The sequence below is a fragment of the Theropithecus gelada genome, chromosome 13, assembly GCF_003255815.1.
Source record: "Theropithecus gelada isolate Dixy chromosome 13, Tgel_1.0, whole genome shotgun sequence".
Lineage (NCBI taxonomy): Eukaryota > Metazoa > Chordata > Mammalia > Primates > Cercopithecidae > Theropithecus > Theropithecus gelada.
The window spans coordinates 14,236,988-14,258,833 of record NC_037681.1 but is presented as its reverse complement, the minus strand read 5'-3'; the positions used below and the strand labels follow the sequence as shown (position 1 = coordinate 14,258,833).

At 41.2% G+C, this 21,846-nt stretch overlaps 1 protein-coding gene across 1 annotated transcript in view; it reads left to right on the top strand.

Moving 5' to 3' along the window:
* SLC9A2 (solute carrier family 9 member A2) overlaps positions 1-21,846 on the top strand; it is a 90,873-nt gene that overhangs the window by 34,704 nt on the left and 34,323 nt on the right. Inside the window, exons 2-3 of the mRNA XM_025354481.1 lie at positions 568-1,031; positions 8,380-8,630. Of these exons, the coding sequence (XP_025210266.1) occupies positions 568-1,031; positions 8,380-8,630 (715 nt within the window). The remainder of the gene's footprint in view (positions 1-567; positions 1,032-8,379; positions 8,631-21,846) is intronic.

Sequence of the window (21,846 nt, the reverse complement as noted above, 5' to 3'; positions counted from 1 at the left end):
CACCTGAGGTCAGGAGTTTGAGAGCAGCCTGGCCAACATGGCAAAACCCTGTCTCTACTAAAAATACAAAAATTAGCCAGGCATGCTGGTGCGTGCCTGTAATCCCAGCTACTCGGGAGGCTGAGACAGGGAGAATTGCTTGAACCCGGGAGGCAGAGGTTGCAGTAAGCCGAGATTGTGCCACTGCACTCCAGCCTGGGTGACAGAGGAAGACTCCATCTCAAAAAAAAAAAAAGTAAAAATGTGTTACTCCATTTCCACAGTCACACTATTGAAGAAAAACTTAATAGGAGTTTAGAAAAATGAAAACTGTACAGTGTAGATAATGTGTATCTATAGCATTCCAATTTTAATGTAACATTAAGTTTTTGTCTACATGTGCTTCATGAATAGTTTTAAGGGAAACCTTTGGTTTGCACTGTAATCTGGGAAGCCAGTGTAAAGACCATGATACTGACTTGGGAGATGGTGAAATAGGACCCACTGGTTCTATCAAAGGGAACCAATTTCCTATCTCCAAAATTCCTCCATAACCCAAGTTTTGTGTCTTTATGTTTTCCTTACCAGGCTTCCATCTGTATCACAAGTTGCCCACAATAGTGCCTGAGAGCTGCCTTCTTATAATGGTTGGACTTCTACTAGGCGGGATTATTTTTGGTGTTGATGAGAAGTCGCCCCCTGCAATGAAGACTGATGTGTTTTTCTTGTACCTCCTCCCACCCATCGTGCTGGATGCCGGCTATTTCATGCCCACTCGCCCATTCTTTGAGAACATTGGCGCCATTTTCTTGTATGCTGTGGTAGGGACCCTTTGGAATTCCATTGGCATTGGTGTGTCTTTGTTTGGTATCTGCCAGATCGAAGCATTTGGCCTCAGCGACATCACTTTGCTCCAGAACCTGCTCTTTGGCAGCTTAATCTCAGCTGTGGATCCTGTGGCTGTGCTTGCTGTCTTTGAGAACATTCACGTCAATGAGCAACTCTACATTCTGGTCTTTGGAGAGTCCCTGCTGAATGATGCAGTAACAGTGGTGAGTCACATTCACACTGCATGACTCCAACAGGTGGGGGCTGCCCAGCCACCTGCAGTGGCTCTCTGTCCCTCAACTGGCAGGGGCGGGACCCTGCATACAGGGTGGTTTCATGAGCAGTTGCCCAGGGCCCTTCACTTGGTTTCATGCTCTGACGTCACTGTCTTATAATTCTTAATACTTTTAAACTCATTATTTATAATTTATTTATTATCATAAAACTGTCTCCTCATTTTCATTTTGCATGGGGCCCTGCAAAATATGTAGCTGGTCTGTGCTGAAAAGGCCCCGTTCATGCCAGAGGAACATATGATTTTGGCCTTTGCAACTCTGATGATTTATCAATTTGGCATTTTCAAAAATGATGGTCTTCGATCATAATTTAAAAGACTTCAGATCCCAGCGTTCTTGTGAGAAGTAATGCTGTCAGTATCCAATGTATATAATACAGGTGAAATGTTAATACCATTCTCCATCTCGGGATGCTTTAGTTATCATGTTCATGATTTTACGGAAAGTTTTTGTCACACGCTCACTGCTCACTTTCTGTTACTCTTCAACCAGCACATTTCTGGCCTTCATCACCTTCTCATAAATGAGTATTTATTCAGAAGGCACAAATTATTTGTAATTCTGTCTTGGATTACATAGAATTAGAGTCAGGGGCTGTTATGATCTTAAAGTTAGCAGAATTTACTTCTACCCTGCCTTTTGAACACAGGCAACGGTTGAGAGAAGGGATGAGAAAGCCCCTCCTTTTACCCACAGACCTGCAAAGAGCTCAGCGTCCACCAGTTAAAGACACTCAGGTGATGCTCGATTGATGACTCAGTTAGGGAGCACTGATGATGCTGTTTTCTGTTAGCCACAGCTCGGTAGTAGGAAAGGTGACAGTAATGATAGCCACTAACTCGTGAATGCTCCCTTTGTGCTCAGGTCTGTATGACAAATTATGAAACAGGCATTCCTCCCATTATTCAGATATGAAAATTGAGGCAGAAAAAGATTGTGTTTAAAGGACTTAATTTTTAATTCCCTCTCCATCTGCTCTTATCATTAAAATGTCATTCCTGACTCATTTAAAAGTCTACATAGTAGGGTGGGTGCAGAGGCTCATGCCTATAATCCCAGCACTTTGGGAGGCCGAGGCAGGCGGATCACTTGAAAGTCAGGAGTTCGAGACAAGCCTGGCCAACATGGTGAAACCCTGTCTCTACTAAAAATACAAAAAAAAAAAAAAAAAAAAAAAAAAAAAAAAATTAGCTGGGCTTGGTGGTGAGCTCCTGTTATCCCAGCTATTTGGGAGGCTGAAGTGAGAGGATCGCTTGGGCCAGGCAGGCAGAGGTTGCAGTGAGCCGAGATTACACCACTACATTCCAGCCTGGGTAACAGAGTGAGACTCCATCTCAATAATAATAATAATAATAATAATAATAATAATAATAATACAATAAAAGTCTACATAGAAACCAATGTATTCTCTGTTAGCCTGTATTCTACTGCAAAAGGAAATCCTCAGAATGAATACAATAAAATCTCTAAGGACATCCATTAACTTCATGTGAACATTATTACATAGAAGATAATTTATTGATCACAATTTGTAGTATAGATATTTTAAGACTGCTGAGTTACCTCACTTAAGTAACAAAATCCACTTCATATATTCCATTATTCGTTAACTGAGTAGTCATTAACTTACCGATATTAAATTTTAACTGGGAAACTGCCATAATCGTAGAGACATTTTATAACTCATTCTAATTTCCAGAGGCAGAAGGCATGAAGTTTTCCATTCTGACTTAGCTCCATAGGTAAATTTTACCCTGTTGAGGGAGACTGCGGACATTTGAATGGGAATTCCTGGAGTGAGTCTATTTAGTGCAAAGGGAACTTTACAAAGAAATAAGAGCGCCTGTCGCAGTCCTTCTAGGGCAGCTCAGTAAGAGTTAAATTAGTTTCAGAATGACACGCCAGGCCTCCACACTGCTTTCCCACCTCTATCAAAATGTTATTCAGACATCTCGGCGGTCCGTTTTTTGAGTTCGTCCCGAATCAGATCTCAGGATAGGGTCTGGCTAAGTCACTGTGTAGAGTATGCAAAAGTAGCAGGCCATCCAGACGCACCCCCTGTGCTTCCTCCCAGGAGGCACGGAGGCACAACTGTGGTTTTACGGAAAGAAAGGGAGGGCTGACCCAGGGAAGGCAGGCGGCCAAGTGAGAGCTTGTCACTCCACTCAGGAGGAGGGCACAGACAGAGCAAGGTCCTGACTGGTGCTTTGAGGTGGAAGCTCTTATCAAGGAATGGCCAGAGCCTTTCAGTCAGAACCACTGTCATGGTTTCATATTTAAGAGCTTCCTTTGGTAACTTACTTGCCCTGGCTGAGAGTTCATTGACCCTCAAAGTCAAACCCACAAGATATCAGGGCATGCCCACAGGTTTGCCAAATAATAAACTACTAGACGTTTCTCTCACTGAATTGGCTGAGTACTGAATTGAGCACGTGTTAAGAATAATTAGAACAATGGTGTCAAAAATTTTAATTTTATCTCCTAGTCAGGTACCTTCAAAGAATAGAGGTGGAGATGTTTTGTGGAAGATTCTCTGATTCATTCATTCAGTCTTATCTCTAGGAGAGGTTTAAGGAACTCACAGACTTTGGAAAGTTATTAAAAATACGGACCATGATGCATACGGCAAAAACTATGAGTCACTAGGAGTTGCAGATAGAAGAAGAGGGGTTAGTTTAAGGAACTCATGGACTTTGGAAAGGTATTAAAAATATGGACCATGATGCCTACGGCAAAAACGATGAGTCACTGGGAGTTGCAGATAGAAGAATCAGGGTTAATCAGAGAAAATTCACTGACACAGTATATAACCTAGAGGATGGGTAACATGGTAGGTTAGTGCCATTAACTCCTTTCCCAAATTATGATAAATTCAACATTGAGCTAGAAAAGCTGAAGCAAAGAAAACTTAGCATGAAAATGTCTCAAAGCAAGAGAAATGGATCGTATAAATTGCAGATCAAACCCTTCATGCTATTGTACAGGACTGTAGTAGATTAGAAGTAGTAGAACTAGAGACATGACAATTGAAAAAAATAAAGGTGTGATTTTTAAATAGACTTTTCTGCTATCCCTTAGAATAAATGTTGTATGAAAACTTCCCAAAATTTCCCTTATTAGGCAAAGATTTTTCAGGTTATTTCTAGAACATGTTAATGCAGCCACTGAATATTCTAATAAATTTTGCAAGAAGACTTAAAGAGTTTCCTCCACCTGCTCATAACCAGGCTTGGTTAAGGAGAGCTGGTTCTGTAGAGAGAAGCCAGTAATGGGCCCCAGAGGCCCAGTCACTGTGTGCTGTGGAGTGGAAAGTAACCTTAGGAAGATGGAGGGTAAGCAGTGACCACTTGGATGTTAATTTTGATTTTGCAAACAGCATAATAGATCTAAAATGTCGTATGCAAAATCATTATCCTGTATGTTTCATGCAGGAAGAAATTACCTGAACATTCTTTTTTTCTGGAACAGAGCCATTCTGATAGACAACTGTACTTGCATAATTTGCACCCTTGCTTTATGTGATTTCACAGAATTAATATGCTTTTAAAATCAAAGTTCAAAGTTCATAACTCCTCATTTTAATATATATATGTTTGCAATTAAAAAAAAATCATAAGCAGTATAGTTTCAAAGCTGTCAAATTAGCCCATGACAGAATTTAGTACACAGGCATCACTGACATTTTAATCTAAGAATACAAGTGTCAAGGGGAGATCAACTTTGCACCGACTCACTAGAGACATTTGCAGCCCACATGCATAATACATACACATAATACATATACCTATATAAATTAAAATTCTAAAACACTTTTCGGCATAGATTCCCTTGTAATACAATTGAAGGATTTAACTGGAATGAACTAAGTATGTGGTTTCGGCCAGTTGTAACCAGAAGAATTTTATCTCGTGCTGATCACTAACGAGGTATCAGGTTCAGTGTAAAACAGGTGGGAGGTTGTGGAAAGCTTTCTGGTTGTTAAGGTAACGCTTCTACCTGAGACATTAGCTCTGACACTGCAGTGGCATCTCAGGCAGGAGAAGGATCAAAAATGGAGCTTTGGCCCAATGTGCCGAGAGTACGGTGCCTGTGACCCATCTTAATTCTTTGCGGAGTCTAAGCGGGGATTTAAGACAGGCTGTACCTTTGATAGATTTGATGCATTAAGTTGCCAGCAAAATAGGTTTGTAAGGATTAGGAATGTGTGACCCAGTTGCAGATGCCCGTTAATCTGTGGAAGGAGTACCTGGACTTCCCTCAGAGAACTCTTCAGTGCACTGGATGGACTGGGGTGTAGAGATGAGAGGGAGGAAAAGGAGAAGACTCAGCTCTGTGCTAAAGGAATTTCTAGTTTTGTTGGGGACATGAGGCACTCACTCAAAACTCAGCACTGACAGCACAAGATGCTGAATGTTCTGGGAGATCATCCGTGGTGCAGGAGGTCAGAGGGCCGGGTATTTGCAAAGGCTGGAGGGGCCCAGGAGGGCTCCTGGGGGCAACAGTAGGTTCAGCTGTGCTTTGGAAGATAGGTAAAGGTTTAGGGGTGGGTTGCTGGCAAGAGAAAGGACAAAGAAAGAAAACCAGGAGCAGGAGTTAATAAATACGGTGTGTTTTATGGAACAGTGATGAAATCCTTTCCAATCTGACGTGCGTTAGAAAGCAGTTAAAAAAAAAAGTGTACCAGGTGTTTTGAGACTATGAGGCCTTCCTGATGTGAAAATGGAATGGCAGCCTTTGAAGGAAGTAGGTCTTTTTTTTTTTTTTGAGACGGAGTCTCGCTCTATCGCCCAGGCTGGAGTGCAGTGACCGGATCTCAGCTCGCTGCAAGCTCCGCCTCCTGGGTTCACGCCATTCTCCTGCCTCAGCCTCCCGAGTAGCTGGGACTACAGGCGCCCGCCACCTCGCCCGGCTAGTTTTTTTGTATTTTTTAGTAGAGACGGGGTTTCACCGTGTTAGCCAGGATGGTCTCGATCTCCTGACCTCGTGATCCGCCCGTCTCGGCCTCCCAAAGTGCTGGGATTACAGGCTTGAGCCACCGCGCCCGTCCCAAGGAAGTAGGTCTTGTAGTGGCTGCAGTGGGATTAGAGCAAAGAAGAGATGAGCCTCCCAGGTGCAGGCTGGAGGCTGGAGATAGAATGTGGTGCCCGAGTGGCCCTGAAGAGAGGCTGTCCCTGCAGAAGCAGATGGCTGGGAAACCCGCCTCTCCTCTGGGACGCCGGTGATCGTCCCTTTTGCCTTTGGCTGTTTGGAGGCAAGGGGTATATATAGCACATCTGTGATCCTGTCTCAGGAAGTAACTGTGGCGTGTTGATGCTGATGAAAACCGATGCTGACAGCAGGTTCAAAGCGGAAGTGGGTGCTACGTGGAGCCATTTTCTTCTCTGTCTGACAAACAATGATGTCTTTGAAATATTTAAGTTTTCAGGAGAATGAGTCCCTTTTGTTCTTCTCTGAAGTCATTTCTTGGTGGGGAGGATAGCAAATGATCTCGAGTGTTACACCAACAATTAGGGAAAAGGAAAAGTTCACTGTTTCCTAGGGAATAATCCACTATTTTTCAAAGCCAACAGACGTTTATTGTCATCTACTAGGCAACATAGAAGATGTAAATTGTAATAAGGTGTTGACCGATCACAAGGAGCGTATAATCAAGTAGAAAGGAGGAAAGAATAACGTATTAAACCCATATTGTGGTAGGCGATGACCATAAAGTGAAGCAGAGACAGTGAGATGGCATTGGCCAGGCCGCACACTGCTTACCAGGCAGTGTGACTTCATTCTCCCATGATTGAACCTTGAACCACTTAATCAGGAGATCAGGAGGCTTGGATGCTAATATTGCCTCTGACAGTTTGTGTCATTTGACCTTGAACAAATGGGACCAGTTTTGAGTTTCTCAGACTCCAAATGAGGGTGTAGCATGGCCTTTCTCCCTAACGTCCTTATCAGTCGGTTTTCCTGGAGATTACAGGTGCTCCCAGAGTTGTAAATATCACAGTGAAAAAGAAGCAGGCCACTTGGTTGGCTGGTGTTTGACTCGCTTATTTTGTGAAAAGAAAGTGGTGGGTCTGCAGCCATGACTTTCCATTTCAGTTCGGTCAGTGGCCCCAGGCACAAGTTGAAAGCATATGGTCCAGCAGACATGAAGTGCCTGGCACTTTTGAAGGCTTCACTAAACCAAGACTATGTAAAGAACGAAACAACAGGCTGGGCGTGGTGGCTCACACCTGTAATCCTGGCACTTTGGGAGGCCAAGGCAGGTGGATCTCTTGAGGTCAGGAGTTTGAGACCAGCCTGGCCAACATGGTGAGACTCCCATCTCTACTAAAAATACAAAAATTAGCCGGGGGTGGTGGTGTCTGCCTGTAATCTCAGCTACTTTGGAGGCTGAGGCAGGAGAATGGCTTGAACCCAGGAGGCAGAGGTTGCAGTGAGCTGACATCAAGATCACACCACTGCACTCCAGCCTGAGTGACAGAGTGAGACTCAAAAAAAAAAAAAAAAAAAAAAAAAACAACAGAGCAGTCTCATTATAGCATGAAGGTTTGCTGATGTGCATTTCCATTTCTTTGTAACAAAATTAAGATAAATCCATTTTAAATTATTCTTAAGGAATAAGAAAACCTAGGCAGATGCGCGCACGCACACACACACACACACGAGTTTGCTGCCTCTTTGCTTGAAGAAAATTCCTTTGGGTGTGTCTCAGTTACACCAGACATGTATTTGTGGGTGGGGAGAGGAGGTGGAGTGTGGAGTGAGGAGCTGGTGACCTGGGAGGATGACTGACTCATCCTGGGTACCTGTCCTGATGCGTGAGTCCCTTCTGTCATGTGGTTCCACAATAGGACCTTATAAGGTAAATGTGTTCACAGCAGCACCGATAAGCTTTCTTGCTGTCATGTTACTTACCAAGCAATGGTAACATGAGCTGGGTGTGCTGGATGGCAAACAAATATTTTAAAATAATCTTTCAGATGATATCTGGAAAAAATAATGTTTTTGGAATAAGTTATGCAGTGACTTTGAAATTGCCTCTCCCTTACTTGTAGAAATAAATTCCCTGACAACTCACTTTTATTGAAAGGTTTTTTTGGTTAGTTTAAAGCTACGGTATTAAAATATGAGACAAACGAATACACAAGGATTGTCACTTTCCTACTTGGGTACACAGAAGAAATGTCCTTATTAGAAGGCCAGGTAGATGCGTTTGTGCCCAGAGTGATAATGGGGACATTGGAAAGGGTCTTGACAAGGTGTTTTCTTTTTCCTGCAGGTCCTGTACAACTTGTTCAAATCGTTTTGCCAGATGAAAACCATTGAGACCATTGATGTGTTTGCAGGAATCGCGAACTTCTTTGTTGTGGGAATCGGTGGGGTGCTGATTGGCATCTTCCTGGGCTTTATAGCGGCATTTACTACTCGATTCACCCATAATATCCGAGTGATCGAGCCACTCTTCGTTTTCCTGTACAGTTATTTGTCCTACATCACAGCCGAAATGTTTCACCTCTCGGGCATCATGGCGTAAGTAATTCTTTGTTAAAAGTGCTCGATGATGACATTTCATTGAATGCATGCATTCTCAGCTAACATATTAAAGTTGAATAAGTTATATGAAACACTAGGTTTTCTTATTCTTTTAAGAACAATTAAAAATAGATTTTGCGGTGGCTCACGCCTGTAATCCCAGCACTTTGGGATGCCGAGGCGGGTGGATCACAAGGTCAGGAAATCGAGACCATCCTGGCTGACACGGTGAAACCCTGTCTCTACTAAAAATACAAAAAGTTAGTCAGGCGTGGTGGTGGGCACCTGTAGTCCCAGCTACTCGGGAGGCTGAGGCAGGAGAATGGCGTGAACCCGGGAAGCGGAGCTTGCAGTGAGCCGAGATTGCGCCACTGCACTCCAGCCTGGACGACAGAGCGAGACTCTGTCTCAAAAAAAAAAAAACAAAAAAAGATTTTCTTACATTTTGTTACAAAGAAATGGAAATATATATCAGCAAAACTTATGCTACCATGATTTGTTGCTCAGATAGAAAGCTGCTTAAACATTCTTCTGGGTCTCATGAAATATGACAGTAAATTGTTGGGGTGGATCTTGGTCAGGCACCAAGAATTGTATGAGTTTGATGCCCAATCAGGGTAGTCCACGTGGGAACCTATAAGCTTATTCCAACAAAGTCACATCCCAAGCTGCTCTTGGAGCTCTGGAATGGCTTATGGATATTCACTGGCATAACCTTAGTCATAGAAATATTTTGAATGGTAGATTTGATTTGGGATAACAGCTTAGTCATTCAAAGCAAAATAAGAGTTGTGACCACGCAATTTCAGTTTAGCTGTTTAAACCAAGATGCAGGATTATCAAGCAGGAAATGTTTAAAGCCAGGAACTGTTTATTTACTAAAGGTATGGTTAGTGTCTCAGGCACTAACTGGTTCTGAAGGAAGTGTTTGAGAAGTTAGACAAGTAGGCTGATGAATGATGGAGTCTGAATCCTGTTTTAGCATTTGGAGCATCACTTTGAAGGAGGCTGCTCATTGGCTGTGGATGTTTTTGTAGCTTCCAAAAACAAGCTTCTATTCTATTATGGCAAGACCCTGTATACGATCATTGAGAAATACTTAGTAATGGAATGCTTTTACATTTTTTTTTTTTACTTTTACAAATATGCATTTACAGCTCCATATGCACTAGGCTAAATGCTAGGACCTGCCATACATATTTAGAATTTTGCAGCTATAAGCATAAGCCTAGATCGTCGTGAAATTTTCTCTTCCGGTCTGATTAAGATGATCGTTTGACTGGGGACTAGTTTGACTTTTGCCGTTTATCAGCACGTCTGTATCAGAAGCAGATGAGATTGGTGGTAGAGGAAGTTAAAGACCCCCTACACGAAGAGAGTGGAACCTGGGGTCATGAAAGCCCTGAGTTACAGGTTGGGTGGTTTTCTGTTTCATAGAGAAACCTAAATAAAGCAACACATTAATCTAGTTTGACCCAGTAATGTACCATGTCTTCCTGGTTGCTATTCATATCATTTGTATGACTTCCAGTTTCCTCACTGTTCTTTGGCCAGTGTCATTGAAAACGTATGACCAACTAGTTACAAGGTCTCTAAAAAGACTGTAGAGGAGGGACTTGGTATCTAGTTTCCAGCAGTGTTCTGGCAAGAGTCAGGGTATGAGAACCTTGAATTGCATTGCAAGTCTGAGTATATGTAAAAGTTCTAGAACTCACAAAGGAGCTATGTAAATTTGTCAGTTTTCCAGATGTTTGCAGGCAGGAATTGGGGTTCTTAAAGATCCAGCATATGGGGGGAAAGTTGAAGAATTAGATGGGGTGGGAATCCTGGTGCAGCCTTGATGTTGGTGATGGAAGGTTTGGAAGACCTATGCTATATCAAGTCACTGGCCTCTTGTGAAGATGGGATCACAGGTTTACTTATGCTACGAATTCAGAAGTAAGAGACAAATAGGGCCACATACTCCTGATAAGTAGCACAGGTAATTCTCTGCTGTGGTTTGTGGGCCTTTGTTTCCAACTTCAAACTGAAGATTTTCTTGACAACTTAGTGTAGAGGAAATGTTTTTATTACATTTAAACTAATATTGTCATTGGCCAGGTGCAGTGGCTCACGCCTGTAATCCCAGCACTTTGGGAGGATGAGGTGGGTGGATTACTCGAGGTCAGGAGTTTGAGACCAGCCTGACCAGCATGGCGAAACCCTGTCTCTACTAAAAAAATACAAAAATTAGCCCAGCATGGTGGTGCGTGTCTGTAATCCCAGCCACTCAGGAGGCTAAAGCAGGAGAATCACTTGAACTGGGAGGTGGAGATTGCAGTGAGCCGCGATCACACCACTGCACTCCACCCCAGACAACAGATTGAGACTCGGTCTCAAAAAAATAAAAAATAAACTAATATTGTCATTGCTCAAAGTATACCGAAATAATAAATGGGTCCTTAAATAAGATATTACTGGTGATATAAGCATGTTTGCATCAAAATTACCATGTGCACCCATTATGCTGTCATGACAAATGCAGGTACACATTCACATTGGGGTATGTTTGTTCTCAGAAGTGATACCCTCTTTTCTAATGTGGGGTAATTAGTATGCCATTCAAAACCTGACCATGTGTGTTGCTTCCTTCTGTTGTAGATCACAGATGTGCATGCCCTGCCCCTCTCTAAAGTGCATTATGTGCACTTTATGTGTAATTACTGTATTTACTTTGGTCCCGGGATACAGCATAATGATGCAATTAAAATGCATATCTACATACACCTCTTTTACAGAACTAGTCATTTTTTCTGGGCTTAAATTGTACCGAGTTTAGAAATTCCTATCATACTTTGTACTAATTGCACTCTCTCTTCTACCATTTATAAACCAATTTTAAGGTTAATGGGAGTGAAGGCACCTGACATACGGAGAATGCTCAGGACTTTCCCTTGTTTTCTTAAGAGAAATGGGCAGCTCCTGAGAAAGGAAACTAGACAGATAGGACAGGCAGCTGCTGGGTGGGCAGAAAGGTTAAACTGCCTCTGTAATGATTTGTAACCCAGTTGTGAAACTTGGCTTTCCTGAGTTTTGCCTGCTCTCCTCCATCTCTCCCTCCTCCACCTTCTTCCATCCATCCTTCCTTCTCCTGTCCTCTTCATGTTGCCTTTCAGAGCCTGTAACCCTCTACATTAGCTTTGTTGACTCTTGGGCAGCCTGTTCTAGAAGGATGTCACTTACTTAATGAGCAGGTAGTTACTAGATGAATCTAATGAAAAAGAAACAATCTTCTGAGTAACAGAAGATTTTGGTTTGGGTTAAAAATGCAAGGAAGCTTTTAGAGGAAAGCGCTGGACAGGATTTCAGTATCTTGATTTCTTTGGAAAGATAGTGAAAGTCTACTGTTCCTGCTATTTAACTTTATCATAAGACTGTGGTTTTATAGGCTTTTTACTGTCTACTGTTCCTGCTATTTAACTTTATCATAAGACTGTGGTTTTATAGGCTTTTTACTGACAAGTAAATTAAATAATGAGGTGAAATCTTCTTCTGTCTTACAAAATATTTGGAGAGATGTCTTCTGAGCTGTCTTAAATTTGGTTTCCCCTTTGTGGTCCTTCCTAATACTCCAAAACCTAATTTAATGTTAAGGAATGATTTACGCTTATGTTTTATTGTATATTCAGAAGGGTTTTAGACTCAAACACTAATAGGGTAAATGCAATTCCCTGTTTTCTAACATTCTTCTACTCATTTCTATCCTGGAATAAATTGTGGCAACAGGGAAATGTGTGTGTGTGTGCGCATATGCCTGTGTGTGCATACGTGTATATTTCAGTTTCCACGGCACCAGAAATAGAGTTAAGGGAAAGTTTCCATCATCCTTTAAACCAGAAGCTTCACATATCAATAGCGCTGGACACTTTTGAGTATCAAAGCACTATAGCAGGGCATGAGAGGTGACTAATAGTTATTGATTTTAGAAATTCCTGCCTTGACTCATGTGTTTTGAACTTTATATTCAGAAAAATGCTCAGAGTCAAAGCACTGACGATTCCTATGGACAATGGTGTATTTGACCTCATTTTACTTTCTTTACCTAAGGACGCTAACGGTTGGATAAATTGATCACTAAAATTCAGAGCCATTATAGAAATCAACTTAAGCCAAAGTTTGTTATCCCCTTTTGGATTTCAGACTCCTTTCTGATCCTCCCCTTCTACCCTACACAGTTCCCTGGGCTCTAATAAGTGGGACATTGGAAACACACTGACCTGAAGAGGGAAGGGTGTACTTGGCCTCCACAGCAGCAAATTTTGAAAATGGCTAACTCCTCCTTCAGATAGGAGAGTAAGTGCCCATTTTTTTATATTTTATTTTTTGAAATGGAGTCTCGCTCTGTCACCCAGGCTGGAGTGCAGTGGCACGATCTCAGCTCACTGCAACCTCTGCCTCCTGGGTTCACGCCATTCTCCCACCTCAGCCTCCCAAGTAGCTGGGACTACAGGCCCCCGCAACCACACCCAGCTAATTTTTTTTTTTTTTGTACTTTCATAGAGATGGGATTTCACCATGTTAGCCAGGATGGTCTCAATCTCCTGATTTCGTGACCCACCCACCTCAGCCTCCCCAAGTGCTGGGATTACAGGTGTGAGCCACTGCCCCTGGCCGTGCCCAATATTTTTTAGTTCTGCTGTGATGGATTAATAATTCCTTAGTATTTCTTTCCTTAAGAGTACTTCCTAAGTATTTTCTATTTATTGCTAATTATTCCAGTAGCATTATTGCAAAGAAAGTAGAATATGGTGATTAGTTTCATTCTTATGAATAAATAAATCAAGGCCCAGATGGACAAAACATGGCTGTCAGATGACTCAGTGGAGAATAAGACCTGACCCTGCGTCCCCAGTTACCAGGTCAGTCCTGTTTATGTGCAACATCCCCTCCCCCCACCAAAAAAAACAACCCAGCACATCCCCATGCAAATTTGTAAATAAGTAAATTTGTAACGGGAATTTCCAGAATGATAGGTTTAGGAATGAAATCCAGGAGTAGCTCCAGCTTGCTGGACTGAAGTAGTCACTGGTAAAGGTGTGAAGATCATATGCTCTCTTCATCCTTTTTCTTTGTAGGAGCTGATAATTGTCATCTGTTTAACATTTTGAGAAAAAATACGAAAGCATGCCTTTTTTTTTTTTTTTTTTTTTGCCTATCCTAGTTCCTCTTGGTTTACCCACACTTTGTAGCATTTAGGGGACCATCTCTTCAAGATCCAAGAGGGTTAAACCATAGCCCTAGATACCAGAATAACCGGTTCAACACGTTTACTTGTGTTCACAAAGATTAAAAATAATAAACACATGACATTGTAGGACATTCATAAAACATTATATGATATATCGTGTTTATAACATGCTTTCAAACACATGATGCCAACTGACCCTCATCTCAATGTCCTCAAGTGTGAAGAAGAGCAGGAAGAGAGTTTACAAAGAAGGAAGCGGGGAATCAAGACTAGAGCCTTAGATCTCTGGCTCCCTGTTTCTTCTCACTGGGTCATTGTACCTTACACCGCCTTGACAAATAATAGTTGTACTTTTAATTATAGTGTACACTTTCACTGATAGCTCTGACTGGCCAAGACTGACCACTTCAAAATCTGGTATGACCACCCCAAACATAAATAAGGCTGGGGTGGGAGGAGGAAAGGTAGGAAAATGATGCTAGAAATTAAGTGATACAAAAACAAAGCATATATCCCTTAATTTCTTGGACATATTCAGGAAAAAGGAAAAACAAAGAAAGCAACAAAAAGCTTATGGTTATCTTTTATTTTCTATTGTATAACTTTGCCTGAACTGTAGTGTAAGACGAGTAAAGACAGAAAGGAATTGGAAATTATAAACCTTAACCTGGAGACATGTAAACAATTCATGAAATTATTTGTATTTATGTTTATGGTTTAAGCTGTTTAATTTAGTAGACTCAATAGATGAACCCCAGCATTTGCTTGGTTCTTTGAAGGAGGAATAAAAATAGTAAGCTGTCACTTCTTTCCTCGGTCCTGCCATAGGGTGGCCACCAGCCTCGTGGGGCTTCTGAGCACTTGAAAGTAGAATTGAGTTGTGTGGTAAGTTTAAAATACACAGCAGAGGCTGGGTGCGGTGGCTCACGCTTGTAATCCCAGCACTACAGGAGGCCGGGGCAGGTGGATAACTCAAGGTCAGGAGTTTGAGACCAGCCTGGAAAACATGGCGAAATCCCATCTCTACTAAAAATACAAAAATTAGCCGGGCATGGTGGTGGATGGCTGTAATCCCAGCTGCTACTCGGGAGGATGAGGTAGGAGAATCGCTTGAATCTGGAAGGTGGAGGTTGCAATGAGCCAAGATTGCGCCACTGCTCTACAGCCTGGGCAACAGATCAAGACTCCATCTCAATAAATAAATAAAATAAATAAATAAATAAATAAATAAATAAATACACAGCAGATTTTTAAGACTGAGTAGGAAAAACGGATTCTAGAATATCCCATTAGTAATTTCTATACTGATTTGATGTTGAAATGACAATGTATTAGACGTGTTGGGTTACATAAATATGTTCCGAAAATTACGTTCACTTTCTTTTCATGTCTTTCGCTGTGAATACTAGGAAACTGCAGATTACACATACAGCTCCGATGATTCCTACTAGACACTGCTGTTCTGTGGTGCTCACCACTAGTGTTTTCTACTTGGATATTTGAAGACTTGGTGACATATGTTTTATTCCTTTTGATAAGGTAAAAAAATAGGTCATGAAAAGATGGGAGGAATGAAAGAGAAATGCTCTCCCCGCTCTGATGATAACTGTGCTCTTTATAAAGAACATTTCTTTGAGAATGGGGAAGTTTAGAAAGAAAATAAGGAAGGAGAGACTGAAGGGAAGTTGGAGGTCCTTCTGAAGTGGCTTGTGATAATTAAGATGTCAAATTAAAGCCACCTTGTGAAAATGAAAAATGTTCCCCTAGGTCCACATTTGGGGGTTTGGATATAAACATCCTCAAAATCTAAAGTGGGAGGGAAAGCTGTGGCTCCTGCAGGAATGAGCAACGTACTTTAAAACAGATTCCCTGGGTTGAGATAATATATATGTTTTGCAAATTGGATTTGTAAACTTAGACAATAGTCAGTATTCGAAACATTATATTTTCTTGCCTTATCTTCTTAGAGGTAAAACAACATTAAAGACATTGTTTTCATCTCTGTTTTTATCTGTATTTACTCTGCAGACTGACTGAAGATCAATAGAGCCTCTATATTAAGGTCTATAGGTCTTTATTCTAGCTAATGTCAAAAGATATTGATTTTTGATGGAGAAAAAAAAATCAAACACACAAAACTCATGCTAAGTAAGATTATGTATTTCAGTCTTGAAGATTATCAGGAATACATTATGAAGCCAATCAGTCTTCCCTCAACTTGTTACCTGTGTCTCAGTGTCTTCTGGTGTTTATCAAGTGGTCAGGGTACTAAAGGAATAATTAATATATCGGGTACTCAAGGAATAGCAATATAAGTTTAAGTGAAACACAAGCAGAAAAAACTTATTTTCTAGGAAAAATTGGTACAATGCATAATACATCCAATAGATGCTGTACTTGACTGGCTTATGAAAATCAATTGACTGCATTCTTAGAATATTTAGCTAAAAAGATAGGATACTGATATTGCTTCGTTGGTTATTAGGATGAATCATACCATTGCTTTTCTCCTTCAGTGCAGATAACAGGGTAGATTTTAGAGGTATCCTTTAGACAAGAAAAAAGTTGATATTTCCTTGCCAACTTTAAATTACACAAAACTTTAACAATTTGCTCCCGTATTAAGAACGGATTCTTCCAAATCTATTTGAAGAGTGGATATTTTTGTGTAACTGAAAATGCTGCCATCACTTTGCTTTTTGGACTGTTTCTTGACTGTTCTTTATGTTTATTTTTTAAAAATGATGATATCCCTTCTGGCCTGTATTTCAAGAATATTGTAGGAGATGATATTACTTTCTGGTAATGTGTAGGCCAAAATGTAAAACAAGATAATAAGTCAGAAATGTATAATTGCTGAGAAATAAATACTTTTTCTTTTTTAATAAACTTTTTTTCAGAAAAACTGAAATGAAATGTATACTTAGCACCCAGCTAGTACTTTTGAATATGACACGCTTGGACACATGGATTAAATCAGTGTTTCGGCCCCTGCATGAGGAGGTTAGAGCCAGGAATACAGCTATGGAGGTTAAGGTTGGCTCTTCCTTGACATGATATGTGTCCCAGGGAGAACCCATTATTCTTTCTCCTTGCTTGAACAAACCTCAGTTTACTTCTCAGCAATTCTCTGGACAGGGGAGGACACTGGTCTGGTGTGAACCCCAGGCCCTCCTGTGTTGGCTTCTGGGGCGAGGAGAGGCTGCCTGCAGCTCCTCTTAATGCTGTAGCATTTCTCTTATGTACTCGCTCCTGCTGCTGCCATTTCCCTTACCTCAATCAAACATGAGGTCTGACTTTGTCAGTATTCCCAGGGGACCTGGCCAAGTGGCCCCCATTCTGTCTTTCCACTTGTGTCCTCACAGTTAATCCCCCGTTATTTGACGTAACTTGAGTCACCAGGCATCTTTGTAGTCAGGAGCCTGGCTGAAACAATAGAGTGAAGCTCTATGTTAATGAAGGGAGCCAAACTCAAACCAGTTTAAGTCAGAAAGGAGGGATTTCCTGGCTCATGCAAATAAGTACATTTTTTGAGAGGACCGATGGGATTTGGCCTTAGGGTGATAGGCCGAGGGACTCCTATGTCTGCCTAAGTATTTCTCTCTGTTAACTTTCTGTCCCTTCGTGAGAAGGCTTCCTTTTAGTTGGTTAGTCATCTCCAAAGCATGAAACCAGGGTCACAGACAAATCAAGTTTTATATCTCTGCAACTCTGTCACTGAAGAGTAAAGCGAGATCTACCCTGCCAGGTCCTGTTAGAAAACATTTCAGAGCAAGCACTGTGATTGGCCCTGGGGTTTGGAGAACTGTCATGGGATCAGACTGTGTCACATGACCAGCCCTGTGACATGAGAAGTAGGGTTTGTTGCCAGAAGAAGGCAGTGAACTTAAACTCACTTTGAGTCAGACTGCCATCCCAATCTGTGTTGACTACAAGTTAGCAAGGAAAGCTCAATCCTTTATAGTAAAGTATACTGGGATGGTAATGTTGATGATGCTTGGGTTGAAGACTCAGTGACGAAAAGAGGGACATTTTGGGTAGAGGCAGAGGTGTAATTGAAGGCTCCAAGGTGAACTGAACTCTAGGTTGGTGAGAAGGAGAGGCCCCTGGTCTTGCCTGACCTGTTGTGTGCTATAGGCAGGTGAGAGCCTTTGGAATCTTTAAGGAGAAGTGACACAACTGTATTTCTGTTTTATGATAAATACATGATCAGAGTGCTTCCAAAACTTTTTTACACCACGACACTTACAACTATTAAAGTTTTCATGGTACTCTGGGTGAAAGCTGTAGGTCATGGGCCCAGTCTGACTGGCTGCCCGAGAGTTGAGGAATCCTTGATTAAGGAGGAGGATCAGGAAATGCTGCTGTCAGCAGGGATAAGGTACCTAAGTAGAGACTCAGGCAGGAAAAAAAAATATGTGAAGATGCCTGCACACTAACTAGTCTAGGCAAGAGAACACAGGGACCTGCACCTAGATCCAAGTCATAAAAACTGAGACAGGAAGGAAGAATAGTTGGCAAATGTAGTTAAATCCACATTACTCCTCAAATCCCATGTTAATCCTTATGCTCACCCTCCAATACAACTTTAAATAAAATGACCCAAATTTCAGCTCTTTTTTTCTCATTTCTCCTTCCTCTTTGGAACCCTCTGCCTATACTCCCATTTCCTGTCCTTAAATGTTAATGTGTTTAGGAATCACCTGGAAATGTCGTTACATGGACAGAATCCCAAGCCTCAGTCAGAGATTCTGATATAGGCCTTGGATGGGGCATAGGCATTTGTAGTTTTCCAACATTTACACGTGGTCCACAGACCATACTGCTCTAATATACTTGCTAGTAGCTGTAAGAACTTCCAGAAAGCAGCAACTCATGCTGATGTTTCTAGGACTCATGTAGAACCACAAAGTATTCCGTGTACGTATCTGGTGCAGGATTGTTGCATGCGGGTTTCACATACCCAGGCCCAACCTGCAGCCCACCTCCAACATTGACCAGGAGTCCTCCACCTGGAAAACCTTAATTCCATCATCAAAATGTTGGTCAAATCTTCCCGCCTCTCTGAGGCTTTTCTTAATACTCCCCAGCTAGACTGGGTAGACTCCATGCGACACTTGACACTTATGCTTCATGACGCTGTTGACATTGAGTTGTGATCCTTTGATGTTCTCTCTCCAGGTAACCAGAGTTGCTTCAGGTGCCAATAAGTGGTCTCTAAACGTTAGTGGAATTGAATTGAAAGCAGTTTTTCGGGAGAAAAAAGTTGCAGAGAATTTATGCAAGGGACAAGGCTTCATGATTAATCCAAGATTTATGACAGCTTCAATGTATTTCATTTTTGATGCTTAAAAAAAAGATAGTTCAGTTTTTATGCTTGGATCCTGTTTTAAAAACAATTGTTGTTTGCATTTTCTCATATGTCAAACGCTGTTTCTCTTGGTTGTCAGGTTTTCTGGAAGAAGCAATTCACTGTATAGTACATTCATGCCCTGGAATAATTTAATTTACCTCACTTGAGTGAGTACTTTATTCTGAGAGCATGCAATGTGCCCTGAGTCACCACAAGACCTGGCTTTAATCAATACAGAAAAAACTTTTTAATTGATCTTCATCGTTGCATATGCCTGGCACTGATTAGTGGAATATGCTTTCATATTTGGCAAAGCCTTAATTGAGAATATACAAATATTATTTGGGTGATATTTTCTTGCAATTGAATTCATACTTTTTAAAATCATATGGAATGGGAGCAAAAGAATTTTGCTTAATTGGTTAATTCTACACAGTTCAGATTGTAGATAAAGCACTCTGGATCTTCATTAAACTAGACTTAGCAAACATTAATTGAACTTGTATTTGGTACCACTATAGGCACAGATCATGCTAAGCATTAGTCCATAGTCTCAAAGCACACATTCTGGTAGAAAAGAAATAAATATCTGTAGAAAGCAGGTTAATAATGGAGTCATGGAGTAATACAGAAAAAAAGTATCTGTTCGAATTTTCTACTCAGAAAATAGTCAAATGACAAATCATTTAAGTAGAAAGGAAAGTCTATTTCCACCCCACCCTCTCCAGAAAAAAAAACAAAAAACAAAAACAAACTCTTTTGAGGTAGTGTCTATAGCTGGCCTGAATTGTCCTACACTGTATTTTGATTGATATACTGATAAAGAAAACCTCAATTGCTGGTGTAGGAGAAAACCACTAATTACAGTGCTCTCCCTTCTCTGTCTCTCAATTGGTGATAATCACCACACATTTATGTTAAAGTGGTACAGGATAATAACATAGCAGGGTACATCTGCGAATTCTGTGCATGCCTCGTCTCCACACTGTCCTACAGAATGGAGCCTAAGACCTATCGAAATCTGGGCATGCTTTGGAATGCAAAATGGGCAATGGATATAGAGCAAATATATTCATATTGCACCACCATTCCAATGAATGATTCATCCATGCAGTCATTGATGCAAAATACATGCCAGACACTATGCTAAGCATTGGCAACACTTTTCTTTTTCCTCATGGAGCGTCCAGTTTGGTTGGGGAGATAGACATTAATTATGTGATTGAAATCCTAATTTCTCATTTTTCTCTCCAGCCTATAAAGTTAAAACTCCTAAGCATTCAGTATAACAGTGTCATTGAGCCCTAACTTCTTGCATCCTCATCTCTTAACATTTTCATCTTCCTCTCCTCCAGCTAACGGAATCATTTGGCAGTTTCCTGAACGCACCACCCTGTTTCTTTCTTTTATGCCTTTGCATATGGCTGCTGCTTTTCCCTGAATTACTCACTTCCTCTTTTTCCTGATAGGTGAGATTGTCCATGAAGATGTTGCTCAAATGTCCTCTTTTGTGGCAGAAGTCACCCTTTGCTTTCCTGCACTTCCACAGCATCTTCCCTTTCCTCATTCTAGCATGTACAGTGTTGTGTTCCGATGATCTCTTTGTGTCTGTTTCTTCCCTTAGACTGTGAACTCTTGAAGGCAGAAATTGAGTCTTACTTGCTTTCACCTTCCTAGATCCCAGCACAGAATTTGGCTTAGAATGGATGCTCAGAAAATGTTGGTTACGTTAAATTGCCCTTCTCTATCATATTAATTAGGTATGGAAATTAAAACAAAGAGAGAGAGAGAGACATGCATGAAAAGGAGTGGGGGAAGATGATTCAATGACACGAGCTAATAAAAGTAACGGCGTACTAGGAATATTGAAGGCCAATAGTTTTATTTTGAAGCTTTAGAATTAAGAAACTTAACCAGAATTTTCTATAATATTAAGAATCTATTTAGGCTACTATTTTGTTGAGGACAATGTCATACTGATGACACAGAATGAGTATATGAGGCTGTGGGCTTCAGACATGAAATCCTCATGTGTTCATGTGATGAAGGAAGAAATCTCCTCTCTCGATAGTGTGGTGGCACTGTGATAATGCTGTGATGTGATATCGTACCCAAGGACTCTCCTGGCCACATACTTCAAACCCAGTAAGGCCAAGGGCAGTCTGATACTATCCTGCATCATTCACCACCTCTGTTTCTTGTGATTCTTTTAGAGAAACAGAGACTCATATGTATATACTGTGATGGTGATGACTATCAGCTCTAGAAGATGACCTGGTGGATGGAGTGGGCAGACATGGTTTCATTCTTTCTATCTGTAAGAGGCCGTTTTGCCTGTACCTCTCTAGTGGAAGGCAGACTAGCTCATTTGTAGTTTGTTTACTTCTGATGTTTTTGAAGGTGAGGTGGTTTTACTTCAGGTCAGAGTACACTGCAACAAAAAAAAAATCTCTTTGCAATAAAAACACCTCCAGACCTTTGCTTGAGAGGCCAGGTGACTCAAGTTGTACATGGCAGACCAGAATGGGAACTTTGGGAGTATTTCCCCCAGCCCCTCAGGTGCCTCAGTGCCACAGACATGCACAGACTTGCTGAACAGGATACTACCAAATGCTAGGGCCTGTGGTACCCAC